Source organism: Meles meles, chromosome 16, assembly GCF_922984935.1.
Source record: "Meles meles chromosome 16, mMelMel3.1 paternal haplotype, whole genome shotgun sequence".
NCBI classification, from domain to species: domain Eukaryota; kingdom Metazoa; phylum Chordata; class Mammalia; order Carnivora; family Mustelidae; genus Meles; species Meles meles.
The window spans coordinates 65,595,512-65,614,249 of record NC_060081.1 but is presented as its reverse complement, the minus strand read 5'-3'; the positions used below and the strand labels follow the sequence as shown (position 1 = coordinate 65,614,249).

Below are 18,738 nucleotides of genomic sequence, written 5' to 3'. Positions count from 1 at the left end.
TGCGCATTAATGGAAGCTCTTTGGCTCCTAACTATAGTTGGTTAAAAGCATGAACCCAACAACCAACGAGATCAAGACCCAGGCCAGTAACCCACAGAACTCCTATTTTATCTCAGTGGCTCTTCTGGCTGCCTCTCTTCTGGAGGCGGGAGCTGTATTTGAAGGAGCACAGCTGTGTCAAATACCACCCAAGAGCTTGGTGGAGACTCTCCTTCCCTCCCCTTAGAGCTCCCAAAGGCAGGGGGTATACCCCCCATGTTCTACGTAGGAAAGAAAAAAAAACGCAGCAGAGATGCTGATGGGACACGGAACTTGCTTTAGGGGCAGGTGTTCACAGAGCCAGTGTTGTTCTTACGACGCCGTGACGTCTCCAGTGCTCAAGAGTAGTTTTTCATTAATTAATGAGCCAGTGAGCACATACAGGAATTACCTTCTTTATTTCACTCCTGCAAGAGTGTAGCAGCGAGGTCACCTTCTCCCAAGGTAACATGTTCCAGCCCCGCAGGACTCCGTTTATCAGGATGAGTAGGACCTGGTGACCCTGGCTGGTGAGTGTACCAGCATTTCTCCAAAGAAGCCTCTGGATTCCTGTCCTCGCCTCCTTCTGTAAGATGTCCGTGGTAATAGTCAACAAATTCTTGTCCACCAAGCATCTGCAATAAATTAAAGGAGGTGGTGGAAAGTAAGCACGAGAGTGGGTTTAGATGCTGCTGGAAGGAAGATGGATTTTAATTTTGTTCCTTTTACCTTTTTCTCCCTTCATGTATCATTTCCATGCAGAAATTGCAAATTAACGGTCACATCGAAATATCTGTCAATGTATTACTGCTCTTGCAGTATCAAATTATACTGGCAATAATGTTTCCAGCTGCCTAGGACTCCATTGCAATTTAATTTGAAAGGAACTCAAATTGCATCTCCAAATGGATAAAAAATTAATTTTACATACAAGCTATCCACCTCCACATTTTCAGCCCCGTGCCCCAAATTATTTCAATGTAGGTTCAGCTTTGAACAGGACATATGTTACAGCCAACTCCACATGCAAAGATGAATAAACAGAAAATTCATGATTTGGAAATCTGCTTGGCTGCTCTTTTTTTAATAAGATGTTCTGCCTTGATTAAGGTCATTAGGAGATTCTACAGCTATTGCCTTTGACAGCAGGAATGGAAGCTGGGCCCACATAGAACAAAAAAGCCTCAAATTCTGACTTAACCACATAACTCCCCTTCACAATTGGAGTGTAAAGAGAGCCCTGATTCACCCCCTTACTTCTTTTCTCCTACGGCGGGGAGGAGCTTAATTCTGGTTTGGTCCAGCCATCACTTACTTTGTATATTTACTCTTTCCTCAATTTATGTATGAAGCAACCATGTGTTGTCGTTATGAAAGTGAAGAGATCTAAGGGCTCACAAGGGAGCAGGTGAACGTGAACAGAGCCTGTAAACGACTAACCTGCAGTGTGTTGTGGGGTATGGAGGAGATGAGCTACTCGGCTAGAGAAAACATGATGGAGGCAGCCATTGCCCCCGGGCAAAGAAGGCTTTTGGAGAAAGTTACAAGGAAAGGGTGGCATTGGCCCTGGGCCTGGTATCCATTGACCAGGGATTTGCCAGTGGCACCCCAAGCAGCAGGTAGAACGTGGGCAAGAGCAGGGAGGTATGGGAGGGTTCCGGATGTGATGTTTGGCTTTCCCAATGTAGGATTAGAGGCATGAGCCATGGGAAATGAGGAAGGGAGTTTGGAGGTGGGAGGGTACAGGTTGCAGGTTGGGCTCAGGTATTAGGTTGAAAATAGTACTTCAGGAAGGACCAGTAAGTTAGTAAGATGGGACATGCAAAAGAGGGGAAATGATCAGAGGTCAGGAGGACCAGCCTGCCTTTCAGAGGCAGCTTAGGAGTGAGGGGGTCAGGCAGTCACACACAGCCCCACACGTACTCCTGTCCCTAACCTGTACAGGAAGACACTAAGGTCTGGGGCAAGAACAAATAGAGCCTTGTGGCCCCCTTCCTTCTCCTTTCCTCTCACTCTGCCCCCACCCCCACCCCTGCCAATAGCCTCATGCACACCTGTGTGGGGACTTTAGTCCTCATGTCCAAGTTCTGTCCACTCCCAGCAAATGGCCATTCTTTGCTTACCCCTTGGGCCTAGCAAGGCACACCCATGGGATATAGTCTGGGGAAGGGCAGGCCAAGGCAAGAGGTTCACACAGGCCCTGGAAATGAGTTGGAGGTACTGGGGCAGGGAATTCTGAGGGGCTATTGGGTACCTGGATGCTGGTCCCCGGCACAAAATGCAGAAGGATGCTTTAAAGGCCCACTGACTCCTGCTGCAGGAGGAGGGCTCCTTAATGCATGGGGCTCAGGACAGGGCTCTTGTTGCCAGGTCTAAGAGCAGAGAAAAACTTTACCTAGAGAATCCAAGCCACCCGGATTTTCCATCAGAGGAAGATTTTCCAGCTTTCCGGATAAGCCAAGCCGTACTGTCTTCTCATTGGCCTGCAGGCTGTTCTTAGGAAGGTCATGTGGGCGTGGCCTTCTCTGGTGGCTGAAACCACCCTAGACTTAAAGCTTGAACATATTTCCATGGGGGATGTAAATCCAACAAACCAGTCTCCACTGCACGCACAAGGCTTTCTCAGCAGTTTCCACCTTGTTTGCATCCATCCCAGTGTAAACCCAGGCCTTTCCGGCTACAGACAATGACCAGAGCAGAAGCTGGGTCTGGAGGCTGAGGTTTAGCAGGGAGAGGTCGGACTAAAAGCATGAATGCTGCCATCACAGGTTTTGAAAACTACTTTTCATCGTGTGGATTTCCGGACACTCTTTTAGCTTAAATGCAGAAACAAATATGTTCGCCATAAAGGCTCCATGACATCGTGACGGGGACAAAACTGGGACTGTGGAGTCAGGGGTCCAAGCTCAGTTCCCAAGAACAGGTCACCATCTGTTCACTGCGGTTTAATAAACGCAAACCGGGCCCTCGACAGACCTTGCACCATGTGTTGGGGCTTGCTGGACAAACAGAATGTGGTTCCTGGCAGCCTGGGAGGAGTGACAGATAAATGAACACGCATTTCCTAGAAAGCCTGACAAATGCTGAGTGGGCCGGACACCTGTGCAGAGTGCTGTGGGAGCCCAGAGCTGGGGACTTGGCTGTGTGGCTCTGGGTCAGTCACGTCCCTTCATTGGCCTCAATTATTTTCTGCCAGACAGTTGTGTTCAGCATGCAAATGCTTAGCCCAGGGTTGCCCAGTCATCAGTAGCCACTGCCTTTCCCTTTCCGGAGTGGGAGTTCTCGAAATTTCCAAACACTTTAACCCACACCTGTCTAACCCACAGCTCTACCGGAGGTCTTGCCTTTTGCATAGGAACTGAGTCTTCCTTGATCTTCTTAATTTTCATACTCTGGAAAACCCCCAAAATCATGCCTCAAGGTTAACAGTAGCACGTGGGGCCGTATTTCCCAAATGCCTTCTGCCTCTGGTCCCTGTGTTCCCAGGTGGTATTTCAGTGGTCCAAGAGAGACATGCAGATTTCCGCCCTTTTTTAGAATCCACAGGAGGTCCAAACCCTTTTGTGTTATTTTGAGGACCTTGTTGAAGTCCTTGGAGTCACACGGGGAACAGTCACACTGGACTCCCGGCAACATTCTGCTCCTTATTCGCCCTCATCTTCTCCTGTTCAATCCCAGCCAACAAGTGGATTCATTTTTCTCTTCCTCTGAAGGCTGAGCACAACTGATCCCAAGGCCTTAGGGAGGCAGCTTGTACTCCAAATAAACTTCTTAAGGCTTTTCTCCAAAAAAGGCCATTTTATCTAAGAGGAATGCCCACTGTTAGACAGAGGCAATTTTCTCTCTCCCTTTACAGCTCATTTTATACTCATTAACAGCCCTCTGAGATTAGTGCAATAATTTCCACTTTATAGACGAGGAAATGGAGGCTCCGAGATGAAGTACCCTTGCCCAAGGTCACACAGCTAGTGAGGGCCAGAGTCTGGCTTCCAGTTTTGCTCTGCCAGGCTCCACTATTCCCTGTGGCCTGTCTGAAGACAGTGGCCTGGGCTTCAGAGGAAGCAAGGAATGTTCCTGGTGCTCTGACCTTCCACCCCTGTGGGGCGTCTCTACTGCCTGGTGGGCTCTCACCATCCCTTCCCCTCTTGGAAAAGGCGCCTCTGCCTGCTCCCTCCTTGAAGAAGAGCAGAAAGGTGTTTGAGGGCACCGATGCCCAGGTGAGCTGTGGGGAGAATTCTGGGGAAGCTGAGACCAGCAGTGGGAAGACAGGCCAGTGGTCAGCTGAGTACTAAGTATGACTGAGTTCCGCACTGCCCTCTCCAGCAGGCCCCTCCTTCCTGAGGGTCAGGCATTTCTGCCTTCAGTTTTCCGCCTCCTCCCAGCATCCTGCCCAGGTGGCTTCCGGTCCGTGCTGACTCGGCTCCGTGCCCCGCGGTATCACGGCGCATTGCAAACACAGGGGCCCTGGCCCCTCGCAGACTTCAGATCTCAGCCCTGCCCTTGCTGGGTGGCACAGTCCACAGAGTTCCGCTTTCCTCCTCGCTGAGACTAGTGATGCTTTCCTCCTGGATGGTGTTGAGGTCTGCAAAATGGGGCAGGACATCTGTCCCTTGGCTTGATATACTCCCTTGGGCCATCCCGTGCATAGTTCTGGGCTTCACGTGGGCTCCTGGGGTGAGCAGACAGCACCCCTGCTCTCACAGACGGGGCTTACATTCTAGCAGGCGGGGCCAACTTCTGAAAAGCTGCCAACTGTGAAACATGGATACATAAAGATACAGTGAACAAGAGGAGAAAGAAATAGCCACTGAGCTCTGCCCAGGGACTCAGCAAGGACATCTTCACAGAGGAGACAGAGTGAACAGGGAGTGAACAGGGAGTGAAAGCAGGAGACGGTATGGCCCAGCTCCAGCAGAGAGAGGGAGGGCGGCAGGGGGAGCGCAGGAGAGAAGGTGGGAGAGGCCGGCTCTGCTTCCCTCTGGGGCAGACACAGCACCTGCCCTGACTCTCCAGACCCCGGGTCAGGCGTGGCTCCTGACTCCGCACACTAGGCATGGAGCCAGGTGGATAGAAGTTCTTGGCCCTTTGCTGGTCTTGCTACTCTACACAAATCCTGGACCTGTCTGGACTCAGTTTATTCATCTGTAAGGTGGGGCTGGCAGTTAGTCCCTCCCTCACAGGGTCACAAGATGGAGCAGGTGACAGAAGCCAGCACTATGGCAGCTGGCCATCCACGGTGTTTTGTTTTTATTGGTTCATTTGTGCTTTAAGGACACGTTGGAGATCCCCCCAAAAATATTTAACGTGGGCTGTGGTACATCTTAAGATGTTTAACAAGATGGACAACTCTTGGATTTAAAAGGGTCTTACATGTTGCTGTTCTCACTAAGGAGATGAGGCGAGACAGGCTGGGAGTGATGGTCTTACTGGGCTATGGTGTCCGTTTTGAAGGCCCGCCCAGAGGAGGAGTGTCGTGAGGTCCTGATCAGGGCTGGGAGAGTTCTGGCCTCTGGATCTGCAGAAAGGCTCCAGCTGGGCGAGGCCGGTGGGGATGGACAGACTTCCCAGGCAAGCAGCTTCTCGCTCATCCTGGGCTTGTACATTTGTCCTCATGCCCTCAAGATTTGTTGAACCAATTGGCCACACCACATCATAACCTCTCCCCACCCCCGACTATGGGGACCACGCTTTTCACCTTATTCTGTGTGGGCTCAGCACAATGCACCCTCAGCAACAGCTTGTTCAATGTCACATTTTCAATGTCACCCATTTGCTTTTGGAACGCTGGCTCTCTTTTACACAAAGGGCCTGTGAACATGAATAATTGGGCTGTACAAGTGTCCGTGAACTCCACAGTCAATCCAGAGCCAGGCTGCTCGCTGTCCCCAGCAGCACAGGAGCAGGTCTGAGCTGGTTTGCCAGGCTCCCTGACATTTCTGGGCATCCTGCTCAAAAGAAGACTGCTTGGAAGTGTGTTCCTCGGTAAGGCTCTGACACCGTTCACAGTGTATTTTTCCCTGTGGGGGCAGGTCAGGGAACTCAGTTTGCAACAAGTCCTGCCCTCTTTCTTACTGCTACATTGGCAGAAGGGCAGCCTTACCCCTAAATGCTCTTAGGGGACAGAATGCTAATCCCTCTCAATTCAAATACCCCCCCAATGCTCTTAGGGTGATAGGATCTGTTATTTTTCATAAGAATGCTTCATGGCGCAGCCACTTAGAAGGCCTTCAGAGTAGAGACAGCATATGGAGCTTCATAATTTAAATCGCTATTCCTATTGGTGCAAAAGAAAAACCACAATATACTGAGTGTTTATTAAGTTCCAGGTACAGTTCTAACAGCTCTGCAAACTCTGCCTCTAGCCACCGCTCCCCGCAACCCCTGGTGAGATTAGTACTATTGTTACCCGCATTTTAGAAACGAAATAGAAGATGGACCCAAAGAAATGACAGAACTTGGTGAAGTCCTTTAGGTAGTATGGAGGGAAAATACTGATTTAATCTTTAGCCTGCGCTTAACTACTTCCAGCTAAGATAGTCAACACAAGAACTTATGGGGATATTGATCACAAAAGAAGTTATGCTTCTATTGTAAGAAGTGCCCAAGCTTTACAGAAGGACTTCACACGTGGGGATTTTTGTTTTAAGTGTTCGGTGTGTTATAATCTGTTTTGTACAAAAGCATCTATTCTATATGAGGTATAAGCAGAAGATGGGTGCTAAAAATAAGACGGCCAGTGCTATATTTGGGGGTCTGGGACCACATGGGAAAGGATGGCACAGCAAGAGTGTGAAGGCATGACCATATCTGTTCCTAAAGATGTGTTTATTTATTTATTTAGAGAAAGAGAGTGTGTGAGCAGGGGGAGGGGCCGAGGGGGAGAGAGAATTTCAAGCAGACTGCCCTGTGAGCACGGGCTCTGACGCAGGGCTCCATCTCACAACCCTGACATCATGACCCGAGCCAAGATCATGACCTGAGCTGAAATCAGAGAGTCAGACGCTTAACTGACTGAGCCACCCAGGTGCCCATGATTTTGCTTTTAGCCTGATGACTCTGGAGGGGTCTGTTTGGAAAAAATTGGAAAGGAGAGAGAGAAGGTGAAGGGCTGTTGTTGGAAGCTGGGGAAAGATGAGCCATACTGGCAGTGGAAGGAGGGCAAATTGCAAAAGGTAGTGAGCGGCACCTGTGACGGTGTGGACAGACTGAGCGCTGGGTGCTGAGCCGGTGGCTGGATTTGCAGTCTGAGCACCTCAGTGCGGTTAACGAGAGCTAGGGGGCTGGTCTCCCAAGGGGAGAGCCTGTGGGTGGATTAAACATGAGGCAGGTCAGAACTCCAGCAGCCATCTAAATGAGTATACCCCTGGAGTGTTGTGTGCGCTGTTGGTGGTACTCAAGGTGGTTTTCAGGGGTACCCTGATGAACCTTTAAGAATTGCACAATTTTGGGGCACCTGGGTGTCTCAGTGGGTTAAAGCCTCTGCCTTCAGCTCAGGTCATGATCCCAGGGTTCTGGGATCGAGCCATGCATCGGGCTCTCTGCTCAGCAGGGAGCCTTCTTCCTCCTCTCTCTCTGCCTGCTTGTGATCTCTGTCTGTCAAATAAATAAATAAAATCTTAAAAAAAAAAAAGAATTCCACAATTTTGCATTTTTTAATGGTTAACATTTATGTATGCAAGTGATTTGGGTTTCCCCTTTATATAGTTACATTTTCTTTTAGAGGCATGCAGTTATGTAAGAAAAAAAGTTTGATTTACAGAAGAATGTTAATTAAATTGTATTCTCTGTGGCCATAGTTATGAAGGCTGTGGCTGAGCTAAGTCTGGAGGGCCGGTCCCCTCTGTTTTGGGAGAACGCCCCCTGCCCCACTTCCCGACAGTCCTCAAAGCCCCTGTGTCTTGCGTGTGTGTCTTGCAGACCCCGTGCACGGCCCGCAGAACGTGGAGATTGTGGACATCCGCGCACGGCAGCTGACCCTGCAGTGGGAACCATTCGGCTACGCGGTGACCCGCTGCCACAGCTACAACCTCACCGTGCAGTACCAGTACGTGTTCAACCAGCAGCAGTACGAGGCCGAAGAGGTCATCCAGACCTCTTCCCACTACACCCTGCGGGGCCTGCGCCCCTTCATGACCATCCGGCTGCGGCTGCTGCTGTCCAACCCCGAGGGCCGGATGGAGAGCGAAGAGCTGGTGGTTCAGACAGAAGAGGACGGTGAGTGGTGGGGGGATGGGGCGGGGGGTGTGCTTTGTTGGGTATGGGCAACTCTGAACCTGTCCCAGGGCCTCACCATCAGTGATGCGGTTTTCTTTCTTCCTCCATCTCTAATTTCCTCCTCTGTAGCTGCCTCTTCGCCAGAGTCTTTAATGAAGGGCGTTGCACAACTCCAGGGGACGCTGTGCCCATGGACTCAGACACGCACTCAGATTTGCCCTGTCCACACCCCCATCCATCTTCTCACTTGGTAGCCCCTTCTGTGTCCAGTGTTTAGCCACACCAGGACCTTCCAGAGAGGCATTGTGGATCATGTCATTTCAGCACATTGAGTCTGGGAGTCAGACCACTCCGGATTCTGCAGGAGTTAAAATTAAAAAATACGTGTAAATTTCGTAGCACAGACCTCAGATGCACCCAGAACCAAGTACTCACCCAGATGTCCGACAGGCAGCTCAAACTCGAAGTATCCAAAAATGAACCAGTCTCCCTTCCATACCGATTTCTCATTCTGTGTTCCTCATGTCAGTGAACTGCTTCCAGTAGACCAAAATAAAGACCTGAAATGAGCCTGGGGACCCTCCAGTTCATCTCCCCGGCCCCATCCCACTCCCTGCCCCCACAAGGTTCTGATGAGTCAGTTTCATGCAGTTTACCTCCCAGCATGCCCCTTACCTTGAGACTCGGGCACTTCAGAACCACGTGTAACTTCTAGAACATATCACTTCCCCACCTTCTGTCCTTGTCCATGCTGTTTCTCCTACTGCCACAGCCTCTCCCTCCATGTCTGTGAGACAAGCTCTATTCATCTTCAAGTCTTCGTGCACATGCTGCTTCCTCCAGGAAGCTTTCCCTGATTGCTCCAAGCTGACTTGGGCCTTCCCTCCCAGGTTCCCACTGCATTTTGCGTGGAGCTCCACCACAGCAGTTATCTCTTGCTGGTTCTAGGACATACCTAGAAAACACTTCTCAACAGCTGTATTTCAATTTTCCTTCCAGCCCTGCTCTCTCTGGCTTTGTGGGGATCTCTTTAGTTATTTCTTTGGAATCAGACTGTGAGGCATAGATTTGGGTACAGGGATGCATTAAGGAAGCTTTCCCCAGGGAGTCTAAGAAGGGAGGTGAGGGCAGGACAAGGAAGAGGAGGAGGATAAGGTACAATTTCAGACCATGTCCAGTGAAGGGGCCGAGACCTGGTCAGCAGGAGAGCTCTGCAGAGCAGGCCATGCCTCACTCTTACCCCCAATCAGGGAAGGGAGCTGTCATCGTGGTCAGGGCTGGGATGCAGAAGGAAACTTGGGAAGGAAATGCTCAGGGAGTGTTGGCTGTCTGCACACGCAGATGCAAGGTGGAGGAGCACAACAGAAGGATGGGACGGAATGGTCAGAGCACTGTCCTTGTCAGCCACCTGAGGCACATCTCCACTTGACCCGGACAGACCTGAGAACTCAAGGCAGAGCCTGTCCCATGGCAATCCCACCTAACACTCTTGTTTCACATAAGCAAGTTCAAGGACCCTGAGTGACGACACCCGCTGGGGTCCAGACCCACACCCTCACCTGCAGAATCCCCTAAGGAGAAAGAGGAAAGTGTGCCCGCCTCTGCTCATCCTGTCCCCCAATTCTCCTTTCCCCAAATCCTGTCTTAACAACTGGAAGTTTTACACAACCCACCTGCATGGCAGACTCTTCGTGACCAGCCTTTAAATTCATGTCACAGTGACTCTGCAGGACGTCGTCCCTGCAGACTCTGCTTCTGTAGACAGTAACTGCAGTGGACACCCAGCCTCTGTCACCTTGGCCCCCACCTTCCTGCCTTGCAGCGAACCTCTGTCCTCTAGGGCACAGTTCTCCCCCGCATCAGCCTCGTCAGGTGACCGGAATGCCTTGCTTCCTGTGAACCCATTCTCATCCGACCTCCAGCAGAGGGCTGGGCATCTGATCTGGGCTTCCCTCTGACCCCAGGAGCTGTGGCCCTGTGTTTGGCTCCAGGGAAGCTGCCAGCCCTTTCCCTGGAGGGCTGTGCCTTTTCAGAGATGCACAGCGCCCCCTCCAGCAGGTACAAGGACTTGCCGCTACAGAGGCCACGCTCTGGAGCAGCACACCTGGGACAAGCCCCTTACCCCCTCCGTGCCTCGGTTTCCTTGCCTCGCAAATGCAGATCCAAAGAGTGGCCACCTGATAGGTTGTTATGCTCACTGAAAGGGACGGTATATAAAGAATTTGGAATGCAGTCCCCTGGCTGGCTCAGTGGGTAGAGCATGTGACTGTTGATCTCGGGGCTTATAACTTCAAGCCCCACATTAGATGCAGAGATTACTTAACAATAAAATCATTAAAAGAAGAAAAGAAATTGGAATGATGTCCAGCAGACTGTAGGTCTTCAATGAATGTGGCTGTCACATTTGAATTAAGTCACAGAAGAAAAAAATGTCTTGACAAAGGATCCTAGAGCACAAGCAAGGCAGAAACCAGCAGCCTGCCCTAGGCCACCTCTCCAGAGCTCTAGACATGCACTCCAACAGTTGGAGAAAATCTGACCTAGACTCTTAAGCTGTGGTGACGCGGTCAGCATGTGATCTGAAAAGCAGAACCAACGCAGGAAGGGTGGTTCCGTGGCAAGCGGTTATGAGACCACTTGGGAGGAGCTGCCACTGTTGAAACTCGGCCTGGAAACTCAGGAGTCCCCAGGAATGCTAGGGTTTAGCCCGGGAGTGGCCCTGGGTGCTTCCTCCAGGATGCTCTGCAGACTTCGGGCTGCTTTGGGAGGTTTACCTACATGTGCAACAGCAAATCCCAATCCAGTCTTTAAGCCATGCCTCAACCTCTCCCTTTCCCCTTTCTGTCACCAGGCAGGGGAAAAAAAATCACAAAGCCTTTATCAAAATAACTCGAGAGCAGCAATGCTTTGAAATTAAACTTTAATTAAACACCATTAATAAAACATCAATTCCTCCTCTGCAGAGACATGTGGACATTATCATATTAAAAACACCCACATCCAAGACAGAGGTCCTCCGTCTCACAGCGGTGCTGGGACCCCACCTCAGGACCCGCGGTGTTGAGGGAAGATTGCCAAGGAGCGCGGGCCCCTCTGTCTGGTGGGATCCACTTCCATTACTCCTATGAAGGGGCACCATTCCTGTTGACGGGGAGCTCATTCACCTCAAGGACAGGCTGAGGACGGATCATGGCTCCAGTGGATTAACTGAAACCCCCCTCAGGGAGCCACAGAGCAGCCTCTCATACTGAGCTGCCTGGATTCACGCTGCTTTTGTCTCTGCTCCAAAACTGTCTTCTGGAGAATTTGTAGAATTGGCAATTTCAGTGCCCCAGTGCCTTTGAGGGCTTACAAAGTAATCCATCCCTGGCGAAAGAAGCTCATGGCCACTGAGCTCCATTGCATCCGTTGGGAAGCAGCTAGGAAACTAAATGGATTCTTTATTTGTTCTTTTTTTCACACATGACTCAGACAAAACTGTGGCTTACTTATTCAGTGCTTCCTTCTCTGCCTTTCCCCGGACCGCAGTCACGATTATGAAATGGAACGTTATGAGACCTTGAACCATAAATGCAATGTTCATAATGATCTCACTTTGGCTACCATTTAGGTTTACTGTGCGCCTACCCCATGCTAGGCATTAATGGGCTCATTATAACCAACAACTCCTACCCAAGATTTTCTTGGGAGATGTTTCCAAGCTGTAGAAAGATTGAGAGCAGTGCAAAGAAGACCTGTGAACCACTGGCCTAGATTCACCATTGGTGAACACCGTGCTCCCTTTTCTTACTCATGTTTATGTATGGTATGTCTGAAATGGAGATATCACATATAAAAATAAATGGAATATTTTTAAGTCTTTGAAAGTAAATTGCAGAAACCCCAACATCTGATCTCTCAACTCTCTGAGGGCGTACGTTACCTGAAGGTAAGGATGGTCTCCTACATAGCCATGATCCTATAGGACATCTAAGAAACTTAGCATTAATTAAAAATTAATCAGGTAGACAATCCACATTCACATTTCCAATCATGTTAAGCATGATTTTATGCGACAAAACCAGAAAATGAGACAATTTTGGCAAAAATGCGACATAGGTTGGTGATGTGTATTTTTGACTGCATTGTATCCAGAGTTACATAATGTCGAGAGGCCCTGACATGCTGCTTTGGTCACTCAGATTTAAGTCTCTCTGCTGTAAATACGGTCCTTTTCCCTTTGTAGATCAGCTACTCTGTGCAATGGTTCTTTGAGGTCTGGTGAGTCCCTGATTCCCCCACAAACTTCTCATCCAATAGTTTTAGCCTCCTTGAAAATTAGGTGGTTACTACATTGGTGTTTATAAAAGGGTGAATTTTGTTTTATTTATCTATCTGAGAGAGGGAGACAGAGATAGTAACAGAGAGCTTGAGTGGGGAGGAGAGGGAGAAGTGGACTCCCCGCTAAGCGGGGAGCCCGATGTGGGGTCTTGATCCCAGGACCCCAGGATCTTGACCTGGGCCAAAGGCAGACACTTCACCTACAGAGCCACCCAGACACCTAAGAGGGTGAATTTTAAATCTGTCATTCCTTGTGTGTGTATTAATTAGCATTCTTCTTTATAGAAGCATTTTCTTTCCCCCTCCCCTTCCCCATTTTTAATATTCCTGCTGACTCTTAAATCATTTGTTTTTGACTCCTTGTATTAAAATCCAGTACTATTTATAATTCTCTTCGATGCTTGCATTGTCTCATCTGTGGCTAGTGGGTTGGCTCCTAGGTTCTTTTGACATGTTCTCATTACTCTTGCTTGCTTCTGTCATAACAAAGTATTCTAGACTACCCTTGTAATATCTCTACCCCAAACCTGAAGTCAGCCACTTATCTAAGGATTTCTGGTTGCTTTCAGTGGGGAGTGGTATTTTGGCATGAAGATATACATCTTAGCTTGATCGATGGGGTGTTACCGCCTCTAGACTCTTCAAGTAGATAGGACGGAGGGATATGATTTATCTGTTTTAAATCACAAGGTTGTACTCATTCAAATCACCTCTTACCCTCATTCCATACATAGATCTCTTTCCTCCCACTGCGAGAGCCCTGGTTCTCGCCATCCGCACGTTTCTTCATTTGCTCCATCCCACAATGCGTTATAAAATAGTTTCAGAATTACAATACCAACCCCCCACCCCCCCAAACAGGAAAGCTCACAGGTTAGGTTAAAGACTTTCTTTTCAGATTTTCTCTCCGTAAGCAGCCAAAAATACCATGTTCAAAGGCTTGGTCTTTTATCTGTACGCCTTTATTATCAACTTGATGTCCAATTAGGCTCGTTTGTTTCAGTTTTAAGGTTTGCCTTCCCCCATCCTTTCGATTTAATTTTATTGCTTTTAAATTCAAAGCAGTTGCGTGGTTCAAAAGTCAAAGCTACATTAAAAAAAAGTACCCTCGGAGGTAGCACCGCCATCTTGGTCTCTCACACTGTTCCCATCCACGCCTGGAAGGTCACTGTTTTTATTCATTTCAGATACTAGTTTTCCGATAGTTCATTTTGCAAAAAAAAAGTAAAAATTATTTCTCCTTCTCTTATTTTTATACAAAAGATAGCACAGTAGATATGCGCCACATCACATGTCTGTGTTCATTTTAATATACTCTGGAAATCACTCCCATCTTGGTGTGTACAGATCTGTATCATTCTTTCTGCTGGCTGCGCGGGACTCATTATGTGGCTCTGCCGCGGTTTATTCCGATAGGGTGCCGTGGACACTGAGGTTGTTCCCGGGACTTGCGATGACACCTAATACTGGAGCAGATAGCCTCGTGCTTCTGTGGTTTGATGTTTGTACAGTTGCATTTTCATGGCAAATTCCTACAAGTGGGATTGCTGGGCTCCAAAGAGAAACAAACATGCAGTTTTTTGTTTGTTTGTTTTATATTTTTTACTTATTTGACAGAAATCACAACCAGGCAGAGAGGCAGGCAAAGAGAGAGGAGGAAGCAGGCTCCCCGCAGAGCAGAGAGCCCGATGCGGGGCTCGATCCCAGGACCCTGGGATCATGACCTGAGCCGAAGGCAGAGGCTTTAACCCACTGAGCCACCCAGGCGCCCCCAAACATGCAGTTTTGTTAGATGTTGACACTCATTTTACATTTTCCTTTTTTTTTTTTTAAAGACTTTATTTATTTGAGAGAGAGAGAGTGAGTGAGAACACAAGAAGAGAGGAGAGGGAGAAGCCGGCTTTCTGGTGAGCAGGGAGCCTGGTGTGGGGCTCGATCCCAGGATCCTGGGATAATGACCTAAGCCGAAGACAGATGCTTAATGACTGAGCCACCCAGGCACCCTCATTTTATTTTTTTAAATTATGTTATGTCAGTCACCATACAGTGCATCATTAGTTTTGATGTAGTGTTCCATGATTCATTGTTTGTGTATAACACCCAGTGCTCCATGCAGTGCGTGCCCTCCTTAATGACCATCACCGGGCTAACCCATTCTCCCCAGTCCCCTCCCCTCTGAAACCCTCAGTTTGTTTCCTGAAGTCCGTAGTCTCTCATGGTTCAGTTCCCACTCCAATTTCTCCCCCTTCACTTTTCTCCTCCCCTAATGTCCTCCATGCTATTCCTTTTGCTTCACAAGTAAGTGAAACCATATGATAATTGATTCTCTCTGCTTGACTTACTTCACTCAGCCTAATCTCCTCCAGTCCCATCCATGTTGACGCAAAAGTTGGATGTTCATCCTTTCTGATGGCTGAGTAATATTCCATTGCAGGCACCCTCATTTTACATTCCCACTAGCAATGTGGATTCCTTCATCTTAACACCAAATATGAGAAAGCAAACAGTATTGTTTTTCCTACTTTACAATAAGGAATTTTAGGCTCCCATATAATTTACAGTAAGTATATAAAATGTAATTGATTATAATTAATAATATGTGCACAATATAATAATACAATTGATATATAATATGATTAGTGATGAATAATACATATATTACTTAATTGAATATGGTAAATGGGCTTGCATCGTAGGGAAGACTGACTTGTCTCAGGAGTGAGTGTCTGTATTTTGTGTGCATTTCTAGAAGTCTCAGTATCTTGTTCCTCACTGATAGGAAGCTAGAAGGAGGCTGCATGTTGCTAGGGACAGGCACACGTTTAAGTAACAAACAGCACACAAAATCTAACAGAGAGAGAAGTGAGAAAAGTATAAAAGGCAGTAAATAACAAAGTAACAGTCCAGAGTCATTTGGTAGAAGGGTAAAAAGCTACACATAATTTAACAGGTCTTAAAAGCATCGTTTAACTAGAACTCAGTACATTTTTGAGGTTCACAAAGATGACCTTGAGATATTACAAAAGGTAAGGAGAAATGCATTTGTGGTTCTTGAATGCCTGTGTTGACCTAAGCATGGTGCTGGAATCCTTCATTCCTGCAGGGAGTCGCCAAATCCTGCCGTGCTGGTGCATTTATATGGTTTTGGGACAGAGAACTCTGAGGCTTGGAGAGTTCAAGGAACCTGTCGCAGGCTTCCAAGCAGCAAGTGGCAGAGCCAGTAAATAGATCCCAAAATCTTACCCAGGATTTCTTTCCCCCGACCGTCTATTAGATAATCCTATAATCTACCAAACCTCCCCAACACTGTGGGTGCTTTACTTTTTCTGTGTCGTTCATCATCATCTGAAATAGTGTGTGTGCATGTGTGTACTTATGTACATACACACACACATATTTGTTGCCTGCCAAGCACATAGTAGGTGCTCCTTAACTGTTCGGTGAGTGAATGACTGATATCAGAGTCCATGCCTCTTCCCTGTGTCTCAGGGCCCTGTTTATTGTCTCTGTTTAAGAAGGGGAGGTGTAATGTAAGCAGTCTATACTCAGAACCAGCTCATTCTGGCTTCCCAGAGCTGCTCATTAGCCTGTCTTCCCACCTCTCAGTTATGTGATACCATATTCATTGCTCAAAATTGTCACGTTGGCGACTTTACACTGTAGATACTGGCAAACATGATGGTGTTTTGTTTTTCCTGAGAAGTTGGTTGTGAAACATTTACAAATACACCCCTGCAAAGTTCCAGTAAAAAGATACACTTGCGGGGCGCCTGGGTGGCTTAGTCAGTTGAGCGCCCGACTCCTGATTTCGGCTCAGGTCATGATCTCAGAGTTGTGAGATCAGGCCCCTGCTTCATTCAGATCCTCTATTCCCTCCCCCAACATCCCCGCCGCACGCCTTGCATGTACTCTCTCTCCAGGAGGGGGAAAAAAAAAGATGTATTTAACATCTTAAAATGTAAAAATTCATCCGGAAAAAGAAAAAACAAAACAAAACAAACAACTTCAGCAAGACGGGGAAATGTCTTGTCTCCATCAGACACATGTACAGATTCTGGTGACCTTCAAACTGTTTTCAAATTATTCTGATTTTTCTTAAGTTAGGTCTGAGTCTGTTGATAATGAGCCAACTAGCCAACGGATGTGGCCCTGATTTGGAGAGGCCAAAAATTTGAAAAAAAAGACCTAGACAAAAGAACCAGGATGGGCACTTTTGCTGACTCGGTGGGGCTCTGTGCTTTCACGTGCGCTGACTCGATTCCCACATCTGCCTGCAGGGTTCACTACTACCAGCCCCACTTCCCAGATATGAAAACAGGAAGAAGAAAGGAAAACAGGAGAGAAACCTTCCCTTGATTACACTCTGTCCCCCTTTATGTTGAAATGAAAATTTCCCTTAAATTACCACCTGACTTTTAGGCACAAGAAAACATCTGGTTTAATTACAGTGAATTTACATGAACCTACTGACAAGAAGCACAGTTAAAATTAGCAATTTTAGTACGCCTTTTTTTTTTAAGGGAATGAAATTATAAAGTAATTAACCTTTGTTGTAGAACTCTGTCAGAAGGATGGAAAGTTCTGTGCTGTTGGATACAAGAAGAAATGAAATTGTAGGAAGGAAGTATGTGGACTCATTAAAGAATTATAAAGAAAAAAAAAGAAGACTAAAGTAACATAGAATTAGAAGATAAGACGAAAGCGGAATCTTTCGCCAAGAAGTCTTCTCACAATGAGAGAGAGAAGGGGGATAAAAAGACCCAGATGAACCAAAAGAAAGTAAGAGGGCTTTGTTGGAAGGACATCTTGACCTGTGAAACAGTAGTGTGGGGTGGCCAAAAGAGCCAGGCTAAGATGACCTGGCTTTGCCACTCAGAGGTGGCAACACTGTTTTAGCCATTCTGAACCCACATTGATCAGAATACGGGAAAAAGGGGCAATTCAGAAAATACTTTGGAGTCGGAAGAATGCAGGCTCCATTCCGGCTTCATTCACTACATTGTTAGGCAGTCTTTGTTACTCACGGACTGGGCACTGCAGTGTCTGTGAAATGGGGTATAATGCCACCAACCCCTTTAGAGTGTCCTACCTGAAAGTCTGTATGGAAAGCCCTCAACTTACCCTCTGCGAGAGCCCACACTCAGCAGTGTGGGGCCAGTATCAGACATGGAATGCAGATTTTAACCAAGGGAGTGTAACTTGAAAGAAACCAAAGCAAGGATCTTTGCAAAATTTCTGTTAGGCATGGGCAAGGGGCCATTTTGGAAGAACCTATATACCTCTGTAAACGCCATCGCAACTCTCTCACTCTGACTGTGGGAATGAATGTATGTGCCGGGGTTCCAATAAAATTTTATTGATAAAACAAGCAGATGGTTGAATTTGGCTGTAGCCATGGTTAGCTGACCCTTGATCCACACTGATTCCTCCTAATTATTTCCTCTAATATCTTGGCTTTACAATCCAATAATATACTAATAGTTTACCCATTTGGTATCTCTGGGCTGGACCTCTCTCATGCCCTCCGGATTCGTTTATCCAACTGCCTGTTCAGCCTATCCAGCTGCATTGCTAATCGGTCTCTGGAATTAAACACATCCAGAGCTGACCTCCTGATCATCCCTCAACCACCACCGAACTCATTCTTCCCACAGCCTTCTCCATCTCCATTAACACCAACTGCCTTTTATTAGTGGCTTGAGTCAAAAATCTCGATTGCTCACTTTTATCACACCTAAAGCCCTTGAATACCTTTCAACATGGATTCTCTGTGGTCGGCACCCTTTGCTTTGGGTGAAGCAGTAACCCTGCTCACTTCCCACATTCCATCCATCAGCACATTCTCTTGGCTTATCCTGCATTCGATAGCATGACCTCGACCGTTGCTTATAGACTCTACTCCTCGCTCTTTGGTCCAAGCCACTGTGATGTCCAACCTGGGTTATTACCGTACTCTCTTAAATGATCATTCAGCGTCAGCTCTGGCCTCTACACTCTTTTCTCAGCACAGAAGCCAGGATGATCTTGTTATACCATGAGGCAAATCATATCATCGCCCCTCTGCTCAGAACCTTCCAGCGGTTTCTCATGTCACTGAGATGAAAAGCCCTAGTCCTTACAGCGCCTCTGGGGGTCCCATGTGGCCACAACTATTTCTGGCTTCCTGTCTGGCCTCATCTCCTTCTG

The 18,738-nt window shown here is 47.7% G+C and overlaps 1 protein-coding gene across 13 annotated transcripts in view; it reads left to right on the top strand.

Annotated features, from left to right (window-relative positions):
- PTPRT (protein tyrosine phosphatase receptor type T) overlaps positions 1-18,738 on the top strand; it is a 1,093,025-nt gene that overhangs the window by 657,776 nt on the left and 416,511 nt on the right. For all 13 annotated transcript variants that reach the window (XM_045981319.1, XM_045981314.1, XM_045981318.1 and 10 more), the window contains exon 8: positions 7,936-8,232. In XM_045981319.1, the coding sequence (XP_045837275.1) occupies positions 7,936-8,232 (297 nt within the window). The remainder of the gene's footprint in view (positions 1-7,935; positions 8,233-18,738) is intronic.